At 34.3% G+C, this 13,401-nt stretch overlaps 1 protein-coding gene across 6 annotated transcripts; it reads left to right on the top strand.

Annotated features, from left to right (window-relative positions):
* The first annotated feature begins 1,048 nt into the window (after positions 1-1,048).
* LOC105059918 (sugar transporter ERD6-like 16) lies at positions 1,049-10,363 on the top strand. 6 transcript variants are annotated; one of them, XM_029260414.2, is made up of 18 exons: positions 1,050-1,384; positions 4,327-4,389; positions 6,272-6,361; positions 6,437-6,496; positions 6,588-6,653; positions 7,025-7,090; positions 7,188-7,263; positions 7,399-7,463; positions 7,546-7,638; positions 7,740-7,820; positions 7,901-7,985; positions 8,092-8,138; positions 8,221-8,283; positions 8,369-8,428; positions 8,509-8,562; positions 8,865-8,924; positions 9,069-9,220; positions 10,043-10,363. In XM_029260414.2, the coding sequence occupies exons 1-18, from the start codon at positions 1,229-1,231 to the stop codon at positions 10,254-10,256; spliced, it is 1,551 nt and encodes a 516-aa protein (XP_029116247.1). In that variant the 5' UTR covers positions 1,050-1,228; the 3' UTR covers positions 10,257-10,363. The 6 variants fall into 6 exon arrangements, with proteins under 6 accessions (XP_073100986.1, XP_029116247.1, XP_029116248.1 ...); XM_010943434.4 differs by having other exon boundaries at positions 1,051-1,384; positions 9,106-9,220; XM_029260415.2 differs by lacking the exon at positions 4,327-4,389.
* Positions 10,364-13,401: the final 3,038 nt, after the last annotated feature.

Below are 13,401 nucleotides of genomic sequence, written 5' to 3'. Positions count from 1 at the left end.
GGTGGATATGAGGTAGGTATGGATATAGGATTTTTACTTGCGAGGCAGGTACGAATATGAGCCGACCCGACCAATATCTGGCTCATTGCCGTCCATGGATACTATTAATATTGATAGCTAGGCCAGTATTATTGATGCCAATATTAGTGATAGAATTTCTACATAAAGACTGTTGTGCAAAGTAATCCATCCATGGATGTAACATTAATGACAAAAATTTCTACTTGGTTATTATTAAAAGCTGTTTCTCTAAGTGCAATAGAAACTTGGCTAGGAAAGTCTTCTATTCATTGTAATTTATTATTTTATTATATTGTATATCATGAATAGCTCAAAAAATGAGAAATAATTAAATTCGTTGGCCCAATATTCATAATATTAGCATTGATGACGAGAGTTTATCTATAAGGGCTTCGTTTGTGTGGAGTTCTCTACATGTTTGCTAGTGTCAGAGATGATAGTTTCAGCACAATCATCATTACAATTTGTTCCTTTAGCGTGTAATACAGAAATTTAGCTATTGGAGTCTTGTATTTACTATAATTTATCACATTTCTATATTACATTTGTATAGCAGGAAGAGAAAGAGGAAAAAATGAAAAAAAAATGGAGCCTGCATGTCACATGGGACATATGCTAGTTTTACAACTAATAATGAGGACTGCTAAGTTTTAGTTATATTTCAATGCAAAGGGGCATTTTCACATGCATCGTTATCGGTCCCATCATAAATCCAACGTTTCCCCGACAAGATAAGTAGCCTATCTGGCATGCTTCATTCGTATAAAATGCATATGATGCACCAATTTCCTTTCAAGTTCTTGGCCTCAAAATTTGAATGCAACTCATGCACTTACAATTCCTTAAAATAAAAATATAAATAAATAAATAAATAAATAAATAAATAAATAAATATATATATATATATATATATAAGACACTCATGCACGCACGATAAGTTGTCTGAGGCTCAGAGTTGACCTTTTGGTTCCCATCCCATCACTAACCTACCCCTCCCAATATAGGATTAAGCCCAAGTCTCTTGGTCTCCCTTACAGATAGGGAGACACTTGGGAGGTTGTAGCCTTGCCATGGCTGTCCCTTATTCCATTAGTTTCTTCCTTCATCCCTTCCTTCTTCTCTTCTTGCTTAGCTTTCTGGCTTTAAAGCCAATACATAGACAGAGGAAGAGAGATAGATAGAGAGAGAAGTTAGTAAATAGGGAGCCATGGGTAATAGCAAAGATGTGGTTGATAGAGAGGAAAATGGGTTTAAAGAGCCTCTCATGCATGCAGAAGAGACTCGTTCATGCAAAGAATCCTTATGCATGGTTTTGGTCAGCACTGCGGTATCGGTCTGTGGATCGTTCGAGTTTGGTGTTTGTGTAAGTTTTTAATCCTTGGCTTAGATTTTTTTTTTTACTCTTTTCATGAATTTGAAATATTTTATTTATTTTTCTTTCTTATTTGAACTAATTTAGAATGCCTTCAACCTGAGCTATGGAACCCACTTGGCTAACCTTTCTGAGTTTGTATGTGCTTCTATGACTCAAATTAGATTCCAACTGGATATAGATATTAGTCAGATGCAAAAATTTATATCTATATTTATTTTAAATTGATATGGATACAAAGTAGATATTGAAAATATGGATATAAATATACATACAAGTCAGATAATTAAATTTTATGATTATAAAATTAAAGATATTATTAAATAGATAGTAAATCGAGTTAATAGAATATTAATATAATTATATATTTTTATTAAAATTTTATGAGTACTATATAAAATTAAATAGAGTTATAAATATAACCAAATATTCCGATATGGATTAGATAACTGTCTATCCATATCCATATCCATTTTTTTGATGAATGTGAATATGAATATAAATATTAGTTAGATACTCAAATTTCTATTCATATATGATAGATTTGGCTATAAAGACGGATCCAAATGGATATCATCCTTTCCACTTTCACCCATATGATATAAGTTCTAAAAAAAGGATTTTCCTATCACATATGGGAATCCACTTACGTTCCCCATGATTTAGCCTTTTATCTTACTATTTCTAATGGTGGGATAATGTTGTAATTATCTTAGCACCAAGTTTTCTGCTAAAAGAGAAATATTATATCTTAAGAACTAATATCAAAGTTGAATACTTGGTGACGTTATACATACGTTCAAGAGTGAACAATTTTTGGAAGGCATACGTTCTGAAATCCACGAGGGATGCTCAAAAGCTGACGAAATTCTGCATTTCGATCGCAGCCATTACGGGGTCAAATGTGGTATCAAACTTCTTAGGAAATGCTATAAACTTGGAAGGGACGATTTGAGAGAATATAATTACTGAAGGAGCCTCTTGGGTATCAAACTTCTTGTAGAAAATTTTATAAAATTGGAAGAAACAATTTGAGAGAATATAATTCATGCATGAGTCCCTTGTCTAGAAAAATAACGGATGTGGGCGATGTTTACAACCAAAAATTACTTGGCCATTACTCAACTATAGTAGACAAGAAACCACTGGTGAACACCAGTTAATTTACAGGGAAAACAAACTACCTTCTAAAAGAAGCTGTTCTGGTAATAACTTCAGTTTGCATGATAAAAGGGTGAAGAAAGATCCAGATATTCTTTCTCATATGTTTCAATGCTATCACACTTCTATCAAGTGCAGGTTGCCTTCTATTATACAATCCTGTGTAGTGCATGGTCTACTGAAACCCTTCTAGGATTGTGAGATCCAAAGCCTTTATTCACAGTGAAAGAATCTTCCAAACATCAATGGATATGGCTCTAATTCTGTCGGAAGAGCGGAGGTTCAATATGCTCTTATATAGACCTCAAGTGGCCCAATGGAAAAGTTGAACCTACTTCTTCATAGATATCGAGGTTTCCATACATTAGAGCTTCAACTTATCTGTACACAGGTTGAGGGACTTGTCATATAGAAGGGGGATTAATCTTCTCATATATGGAGTTACGGAATTGACAATGGATATCATTTTACTACCAAAAAAGTAGCTCAAGTCTTGCCTACAAATAAAGGAGTCCGACTTATTCCTTTTTCCAATTTGAGGTTCGAATTGGAGCAACGTAGATGATATACATCCCCCTCTTGTTATGATTAGTTCTTCTATTTCCATTTATATCATATCAAAATCATTATTAATTAAACTATTCTATCCTATCACTCATCCTCTCTCTTTGTTATTGTTTAGCAAATTATAAGTCCTCTAACTTGAGGCATTAAAAAAAAATTGGACACCTTGAGTATTTAACTAGTTATGATCAATCATGAAGAGGTAAACTTAAAATATGAAAAAGTAGAACAATTTGAACTAGAGTTATATATGTTAACTCAGGGATAAACAGCTGATATTTTTCATCATTTCTTTTAAGAGCAATGCTATAGGATTTATTTTTCTTTTATTTTTGTAAGAGAAAATGGCTCCTATATTTTTCACCACATAAAGTAGTTTCTTTTCTCATGTGGTATGAGAGGATTTGTATAACTTTGGAAGAAATGGCATGATGCACAAGGATGAGAGCAATTTCCCACCCTTTTCAAGACTAATAGGCTACGCTTGCTCTTATGTGGACTTTGCATATGCTATAGGACATGTATTTGAAAAAAGTTATTTTTATAAAAAGAATATAAATATATAACTAAAAAACATGTTAAACTAGTTCAAAAATAATTGTAAAAATAGTTTATTATTTAAATGTCACAATTAAAATTGCTTTTCTAGTCTAACTAGCCGATTGGACTCTTTTATATATGATTCTTTTTTATTTTTTTTTTTTTAAGGAGGGCATGGTCATGTGTCTTTAGTGTGGAGTCCTAATATAGCAAAAGAAAAACAAGGCACTACATTTTTTTAGTTGTTGAACTAAACATGTTCAATGCATATGCAAAACGAATATCTGAAAAGACAACTAATTAGTTGGGTTTTAACTCATGAGACGCCAATTCTAGGGTTCGAACCTATAGTTGATATCATATCATACCTTAGATTAGAAGGGGCATAGGAAACAGATATGGATTCTAGACAAATCACCAACTTCACCCTGATTAGCAAGATTAAATTTATGTCCAAAGGGATGCTTTCTTAGAAGAAATCAATCCAGAATTCCTTGATCATGACCCTCTAGTAGAGCTTCTTAAGGAATGAGATGGGTATTTGCTCTATCACTGACAAGTTAAGACTTAAGAAGGGGAGAACTAGATTGGCTCTTGTGGATTATTTTTTTTCTTTGCCGCCTGCTTTTGGATTACTACTTGGCTCAACTAGCCATGGTTCTTTGCAGGTCGGCTATTCGGCACCAACTCAGTCCGAGATAAGACAAGATCTAGGCCTCAGTCTATCTGAGGTTTGCACACCTTATTTTCTCTTTAATGTTCTTTAACCTCTTTAATGATGTGATAGAATAACTAGTGCAACATGTTGTGATCCCCAATTAGTATAAATTAACATATTTTTGACAAATGCACAATCGTATATAACTTTTTTTTTCTTTTTTTTGTTCTCGAAAATATGGAGTTGATCTACTCTAGTATTGTGTTATTTAGTATATAAGTTTGAAATAATATCTCATTTAATATCTTTAATTATGTGCTAAGATCAACAAATTTCATGCCGTATTGTTCACAAAATTTCCAGTCTTCTCTTCAGCTTCTAACACTCGATAAATTCTGAGAAGGAAACTCGTCTATCTATGAAAATGATCATTGAGAAACATTAATATTTTGCATGGTTCATTAGTGGCCATTCTCATGGTTAGGCCACTCATGCAGTCCTTTCTATCTCAATACCTATATTTATTATCTGATTAGTTCTAACCCAAATTGAAATTTTCACCTAAAGGAAGATGTCAACAAGAAATCCTTAATGTTTTAAATGCATCAACGGGAAAAGAATCCTTCCAGAACTTGTCCTTCCACAAATTGACACAAGACTATATGTTGCTCTCCAGCTACAGATTGTAAACTTCATTTCATCAGTTTCCCGCAAAGTCTAAACACTGACAACAACCAGTCCTAGAGCTAGAGGGCACTGAAGAAAGGTGATGGGATCAGGATACTTCATAAAATTGAGACAGAGAATTTGGTGGTTGGGGTCCTTCCATTGATATTGTCAATCACAGCCATGTGGAGTTGCTAAAATCAAAAATTAATTAGCTTTCAATGAAGACAAGGAATGCAACTGCATTACTCGAATCCTAGGCTACGTCGTGTTGCTTTCATTACTGCCTGGTCTTTGTGAAAAGTTCTTCCAATATTTTTAGCTTTTTACCTTTATTTGAAATATGCAAGGCCTGCCTTGCATGTGATTTGGTTCTCTCTAACATATTTTTACCTGCTTGTGAATTTTCTTGTGGTCCATCTTTCATCATAAAAGCTCGAGGCATATGGATCTACCCTAGGATATGTTCAAACTGATGGCCTTGTAGCATTAATCTTGCCTTCTCTCTAGACCTGCACCTTCCCACCCACTTTGATATATTGACATGTAACATCAGAAGCTAACAGTCAATGACCAACCAACCTCTTTTCTCTGCTTTGATTCATTTGGTCATGTGCCAAGTCAATCATAGGTCGCACCTCCATTGCGTATGCAGATATCTTTTATCCACTTGATTTGAGGCATTTGCATGTTGGAAGCACCATTGCCTTATGTGATACCTGTTCCTTTCTTTTGGTCTACCTACCCGATCTAACTCTACCCGATCTTAGTTAGAGGTGCATGCCATCAATCAAATTATCATGTTCATTGAAATTTACAATGCAAATGCTTTTGAATCCATCATGTTTTTAAGGTCAATTCTAGCACAAACCTTAGCTCCTCAAACTAACAAAACAGAGAACACCATGTCATAATTAAATTCTCTCTCTCTCTCACACACACACCTCTCTTCTTTCTCATAGTGAGACGTTATGGGACTCCCATCACCTGGGTTCGAAGCTGGGATGACCTATAAAGTGACATTACCAATATCCCTCCAATAGTTAATGCATAATAAAAATCAAGGCCATATACTATGATTCCCATAGAAGAAGTCAGGTCCCCACCAATAACTTTTTGACAGTGTAAAAGAAAGTTCAATTCTTGACACAGTTTTCCATTAGGTTACATTAGGTTTTTGTTAACAGATGGGCCTCCATATGCTAATAGTGAAATCTTGTGTTCAAGAAGTTCAATATGCATGAAGTTGGTAAAATATTGAGTGTACATTTTTGCTGCCAACCTTGCAGTATTCTGTTTTTGGCTCCATAGTGACAATTGGTGCAATGATTGGAGCAGTTACAAGTGGGCGTATCTCTGATTTTTCCGGCCGTAAAGGAGTAAGAAAGAACCACTCATCTTTGCAAGCATCATTTTTTGATATGTTTATAATTGGCTCATTTTGATGGAAGCAGGCTATGAGAATGTCAGCTATTGTCTGCATCATAGGATGGCTTGGAATTTACTTTGCTGAAGTTTGTTTCTCACCTTTGTTAGTTCTGGTGCTAAAGATTCTTAAACTCTCAGACAAATTTATGACATATGCTCACATTCTACCATGCATAGGGTGCATTTTCACTCGATCTTGGGAGAATTCTCACGGGATATGGAACTGGAGTCTTTTCCTATGTGGTATGCTTCTTTCAAGTGCACCCATAATTTGTAAGTCCGAGATAAAAATACCGTCAGCTTTTATACCTTATTGTATCACTGCAACTAGCTTCTGAAAATCAAAATGTTAAAGAATAGAAGGATTCTGGTGTCTGACAATTGCACTTGAGTCCATGTAAATTGACCTATATATAAAACATGATGTATATGGGATTTTCACTTGGTGTAATTGTGCCTCAAAGTGCTCTGAGGTGGAGAGACATACGTTTTTATGTATATAGCTTCTGTGCACATTTTAGTTCTATTTGTTTTGAAGCAAAATAGTATTTACTAAAGCTGGGTATAGACTCAAGAAACATACTAATGATAATTATCAAATTACTTTGGAGCAGGTACCAGTTTTCATAGCAGAGATTGCACCCAAACAGCTTAGAGGAGGGCTGACAACCATCAACCAGGTAGGAGAAAATTGTAGCTAGCAAACAGAAAAGTTAAATTTAAGAGGCCAAGAACATGATAGGAAAAACCATTTATATTTACATGCTTCAAATCCAGCTATTAATCTGTGGGGGATTATCATTGTGTTACATAATTGGAACACTAGTCACATGGCGCACGCTGGTTCTAGTTGGTAAGTCCAGAATGCTTCCATCATTTTATCGATGCTTGGAATACTGATGAAAAAAGATATGATAAAATTCAAAAAAATTATCCAATATTTTAATATTGTCGTCAAAATAGCTGATCGATTTAGATTTTCATGTAGGACTTGTTCCATGCTTTGTTATACTTGTGGGTCTCTATTTCATCCCAGAGTCTCCTAGATGGCTGGTAAGACATTGTGTAAAATTATCAAATATGTAAAGCTTATAAAAAGAACAAGTCTCAGATTATTAGTGCATAATTATCTCAGGCAAAGGTGGGACGAGATAGGGAATCTGAAGTTGCATTGCAAAGCCTTCGTGGAAAGGATGCTGATATCTCTCAGGAAGCAGCAGACATTCAAGTTCATACTTGAATCCATTAACATTTATAACTTTTCTAGTCCACAGATTTTTAAGTTACAACATCATAAGGTGATTTTGGAAAACAAAAATCTCTGCACAGGAATATGTAGAAACTCTTCGGAGCCTTCCTGAGACTAGGATTTTGGAGCTATTCCAAAGGACATACATCCGTTCGGTTATCGTAAGCAACCTTCCAAAACTCGGTTATCACAACCTTCCAACTCTCTTCTTATGCCTGGAGATCTTGATGGGGCCTTACAGGTTGGTGTTGGCCTAATGGCGTTTCAACAATTTGGAGGAGTCAATGGAATTACATTCTATGCCACTGAAATATTTGTATCTGCAGGTAAAATAACAGTTCTGGGTACACTTTTCATGATTTACCTATGAAAGTAACTTGCCAAGTGTTCCATTTCAAGCTTAGCTTATGAATTTTTATTTTTTGACCACAGGATTCGCTTCAGGAAATCTTGGAACCATTTTGCTGGGATCCATTCAGGTTCCTAGCCCTTTCTGAATTCATGTCTCCATTGATCATTCTATCGAGCAATGCATTATTTAATATTGGTTTTGTTTAACAGGTTCCTATTACGACAATGGGTGCTTTTTTGATGGATAAGAGTGGAAGAAGGCCTCTCCTAATGGTATATAGATTAGTCATAGCATTTTCCTTTGGATAATTGTAGTGGGACAAGATGTTTAAAACAATAAACTTCTTCTGTATTTCAGGTTTCTGCATCAGGAACATGTTTAAGTGCTTTTACAATTGCAATATCATTCTACTTGAAGGTAAATTCCATGCTTATGGTTCTCCATATCTGTGGTCAGTTTGGTTTCTCAAAATAACAGCATGATAATTCTGGATGCAGGACAAAGGAATTTACATGGATTGGGTCCCTTTGCTAGCTCTTACTGGCATATTGGTAAGCAAAGGCATTGTACCAAAAAGATTTTTTTTCTTTTTTTCCTTCTTTACTACTTGAGTCTGCATCAATCATAATGTTGAAAGTAGCAAAAGTTTAAGTTTATATTCAGTTGTTATTCCATGGGATGTTTATGTGTCCACCAACATCTGAAACATATTTTCAAAAGAAAAAGAAAATTCCAAGACATATTCAACAAGAAGATGCTGTCACAAATTAGATAGGGAATTGATGGTTGATGGCTGAAACTTTTTTCCTTTTTCTGTGATAAAATGCTTAACACATTTTTCATCATGAAACAGGGCTTTTTGGGGTCTTTTTCAATAGGAATGGGAGCCATTCCTTGGGTTATAATGTCCGAGGTAAGATAATGGTAATTTGGCCCTTCTATTTTCTTGTCCTTTTCTTTCTTTTTTTTTTTTTTTTAGTGAGGGGAGAATAGTGATGTTCAATTTCCTATCTGGCAAATCCATTTCTTGGTTAAAGATCCTTAAAAATGAAGGCAGGGTGTAGGATGTTGCATTGAGATTGGATTGGTTGCAGATATTCCCAATCAACATAAAAGGAGTAGCTGGAAGCCTAGTGACTCTGGTGAACTGGTTTGCTTCATGGGCAGTTTCGTATGCTTTCAATTTTCTCGTGAGCTGGAGTTCTTCAGGTAAGATACTACTGGATCCAAAATTCTCTATTTAGTATTGTAAACAGTACAGAAGTACGATGGCAACCAGTGTCACTCAGTTTTCCATCCAGTTTTAGCGGTAATTTTCAAGAGAATGAGTTAAATTAAGCTTCACATTAACTTAGTTCATTGTTTCTCAAAGGATGTACTAAATGGTTGATAATAAGAATCATGTCGTATTGGATTTGCCGCTAACCTCTAATGATTCAAAGATTGCCATAGATGTTTGCATTGGTGAGTACCATTTAAGTAACCACAACAAATTTTGAGGCATTAAACATACATAGCAACAAATTAGTGTCTAATGTTGAGCCACAATGGCTAAATAGATCTACACATCTCTCAATAGGTTTGCTTCCTGTAGTTTTCTGTCAGTAACTACACATGCAATTTTTTACTCAAAAACTACATATGCAATATAGTATTTATCGGTATGTATGTTCAGAAGTTGTGGTCATATCTGGATGACTGAATGCTGTCAAATTATCTAATTTGACAAAATAATAATCCAAATCTCTCCAGAGACAAATAAATCTCAGATCTATTTGGTTAATTTTTTTCATCTTATGTAACTCAAGGAAACTTATATAACATTCTTTTCTCTCAAAAAAAAATCAGTCTCCTCTGCTAACACTTTAGATAATGTAACAATAATGAATTGTCTGTACCAAACTAATCAAGATAAGACATTATAGATTATTTTAGCACATTACAGTAAAACGCAGAATGATAACTATTGAAAGCAAATTTATCTAAAAATTCCTCAATTTTCATTTGGTTGATATGCTGTTTTGATTTCAGGTACCTTTTTTGTCTTCGCTGCTTTTTGTGCAACATCTGTTGTTTTTGTTGCAAAAGTAGTACCAGAAACAAAAGGAAGGACTTTGGAAGAGATTCAGGCATCCATGAATTCCTTCAAATGAAAATTTTTAGCAGCAGTCAATCTGGTTTTGCAAGCAAAGCAATTCAGATAGTTTTAGCACAACTCTATAAATTGTTGATGTTTTCAAATTGACATCTCAATCAAGCAATCAACTACTGTGATTATCACAAGTCTGTAACACCATTTCTGAACTACAATTAAGTTTTTAATGGAAATAATAATCATTAAGTTCCAAACTATACTTTAATTAGACTTTTTTCTAGGAAGAAAGTATTGATGACCAGCGTAGCTTATGACCTCGTATCACAAGTGATAACAACAAAGAACAATGACATTCTATCGTATCTTTTTTCTCAAGTTATAATAATATTGCCAGATTGATACCTTTGTAATTTATTAAATACGTTCTTGTAAAACTTGTAGTGTAAAGATCAAATAACATCTGATATGCCCATTAACTGATCGCCATTAAATGATGAATCTTAAGCCAATAGCTGGCCTTTCGTACCAGAAAAAAGAACAAAAAAAGGAGAAATCTCAAATGATAGATTTCATAAACATGTTATTGTAAAAATTTTAATGAGAACATCACCGAACAACTGATATGCCCATCAACTGATGATCACTATAAAGAACAACTAAGAAATGGTGGAAACTTAAACCCGTGGTCGCCCATTGTTTTGCAAGAAAGGAAAGCCAAAAAAGAAAAGGGAGAAAAAACCCTCTAATATACTGAGATGAATAAGGAGGCTGACCATCAGTGCTTTCATGCATTGCTCGCCCGGCCTTGGAATGATCTCTTTTTAAGACTTGGTCTCCTCTTTTTCTTTCTCGGTGGGAATAAACACGAGCTTGGCCTTTCTTTTTCTCTTCCTTCGCTTCCATGAGCAAAGATGAGACCATCTTTTTGCTGCAAACCTACCCCTGGTAAATCGGATAAATTAAACTGAACAAGCATAAATACATCCCTGAGAATCAGCAAATAAAATATTTAACAACGGATCGAGAAGACTTGTCGTAGTATCCCATAATATTGAACCTATATAATTGGCCACATAAAATGCCACCCAACCAGCTGCAATAAATTATTGGGATATATAAGAAACCCCAAAAGAGAGAAATGTGCACGACAAATGTCAGCAATCCTAAAGAGTAAGATGGTAACTATATTCAACAGGCCATAGATCTGAAAGCCATCTAATAATTAGCAGGGAATGTTCCTCCAAACAAGGATGAGACCATCTTTTTGCTGCATGACTACTCTTTTGCTATCACTTTTTTTTGGTCATGAAGTGATCTCCACAACCACTCTACCTTTATAATATTAATTGCATCCTATTGTTGGATGAGTTGAGCTATAATTATCCTTGCTGCATAAGCCAATGTAGTGGCACCCAACAACAGAGCTTGAAAAATTCTTGCACCATAGAATGCAGAGCCCCGAAGCTCAACATCCATGGGAACATCTGGTTGTTAGTGTCAAACATCTGCATGTGAGTGTCAACTGCTTTAATAGACAAGGTTGTTTTCAGTGACCTGGGTTGGAGATCTGCTTGTATTACTTCAGAATTTTATTATCCCAGTAAATTAGATTGGGAGAGAAAATCCCTTCATTATCTAGAAATGAAAATATGACTTTTTTTAGAGAAAAAGGAAAAATCTCGAGTTACATGATATGAGCTGAGTTTTGGTTTAATCACCCACCCTCCAAGCATTGCTAATGATGAGCAAATGACAAGGGTAAAGCATACAAAAACCCTTTTCTTTTTGTCTTTTATTTAGATAAAAATCTTATGTGTGCCTTTCTTATGGCAGATGATTGAGTTGGCCCCTCCAAGTCATCTTCAAGCTGGAGAGAACTCCTAGATGACTTCTATCATTACAAATGTTGAGAGTATGTGCCCCAGCTGACATGTTTTGTGGATCTGTGAGAGAGAGAGAGAGAGAGAGAGAGAGAGAGAGAGAGAGAGAGGGATTTGATGCTTCCCTTTCTCCTAGAAATCCAAGGGGAATCAAGTCCTTTGAATTGTATGCTCAAATTTTCTTTGACTATTCCTATCCTTTGCTTTAGTCCTGGACAGATGCACTCATCTAACTTTCTTTAGCTAAAAGGAAAATTGCAGTGCCTTTCATAATCTTTAGTTTTTCATAATCTTTTTCATTTTTTTATTATTTGAATGGTTAGCAGACTTCTGTGATTGAATTTGAATCAACGAGAATAGTTATTGTTATTTAGTGAAGAACTTTATTATTGAAATGATTTTAGATTACACAAAATTCATAACTTCATGAGGTTCATTCTTTCTAATGTCAAGCTTCTCCTGTACAATGCTTCAAAGATGAAGAAATTATTTAGGCATTTTATAGTACTTTAACCTATGATAGTTATAAACACATTATCTTTTCATTTAAAGTCACAAAACAATCAAATGTAGCACTAATTAAAATTTTTCAAACTAAGAGATGATCTAATTAGGAGTGATATGATTACATAACATGGTATTATACTTCTACATAAAGTTATGACTCCAACTATAGTTTCTTCCATTAATTCCTTATCCAACATATTATCAGAGTTGCAACCTTATCCAACATGGTATTAGAATTGCAAGAAGATCTTAAATTTAGTGGAATTGGAGTATCTTGATTTCTCTATAAAATAAGATGTCAGCTATCCGATCCTAGTAACCGTTTAGGTTGAGTTCTAAATACCCCATATCTCTTTCACCTTGTTCTTTTCTTTATTTTTTCTTATTTTTATTTCCTTCCTTTATTCTTTTCTTTCCTTCTTCTTTTTTTTATTTTTTATTTTTTTTCTTTTTTATTTCCTTATTCCTTCTTTTCTTCTCCATCCCTTTCTTCCTTTTATCTTCTTCTCCCTTCCTTGCTTTCATTTTTTTTCTTTTTTATTTTCTTTTACTTTTTTCTTTATTCATCCCTTGCGTTTTATATCTTCAACTTTCATGTTGCTTCCCTCCTTCCTTTCTTTCTTCTTCTTTCCTTTCTTCTTTTTTTTTCTTTTTCTTGTTTTATTTCTTTCTTTTTTCTTTTTCTTCTTTCTTTTTTCTTTTTCTTTTCCTGCATCAATAAGTTTCCAAATCCTATCTTATCCACCTTTTTCTCATGAAAATGGGACGACCAAGATGTCCTTTATCTTTTTAGGATTTAAAATATTAGTTGCAAGAAACAATTACAAAATTTATCTTGTAAGAAGCTTACAACACTTTGTGAATTACTCTGACATTTCACAAAAAATACCAATCTTCTATTGCCTAGT

The sequence above is a fragment of the Elaeis guineensis genome, chromosome 10 (genome assembly GCF_000442705.2).
Source record: "Elaeis guineensis isolate ETL-2024a chromosome 10, EG11, whole genome shotgun sequence".
NCBI classification, from domain to species: domain Eukaryota; kingdom Viridiplantae; phylum Streptophyta; class Magnoliopsida; order Arecales; family Arecaceae; genus Elaeis; species Elaeis guineensis.
This window is presented reverse-complemented; position numbering and strand designations above follow the sequence as displayed.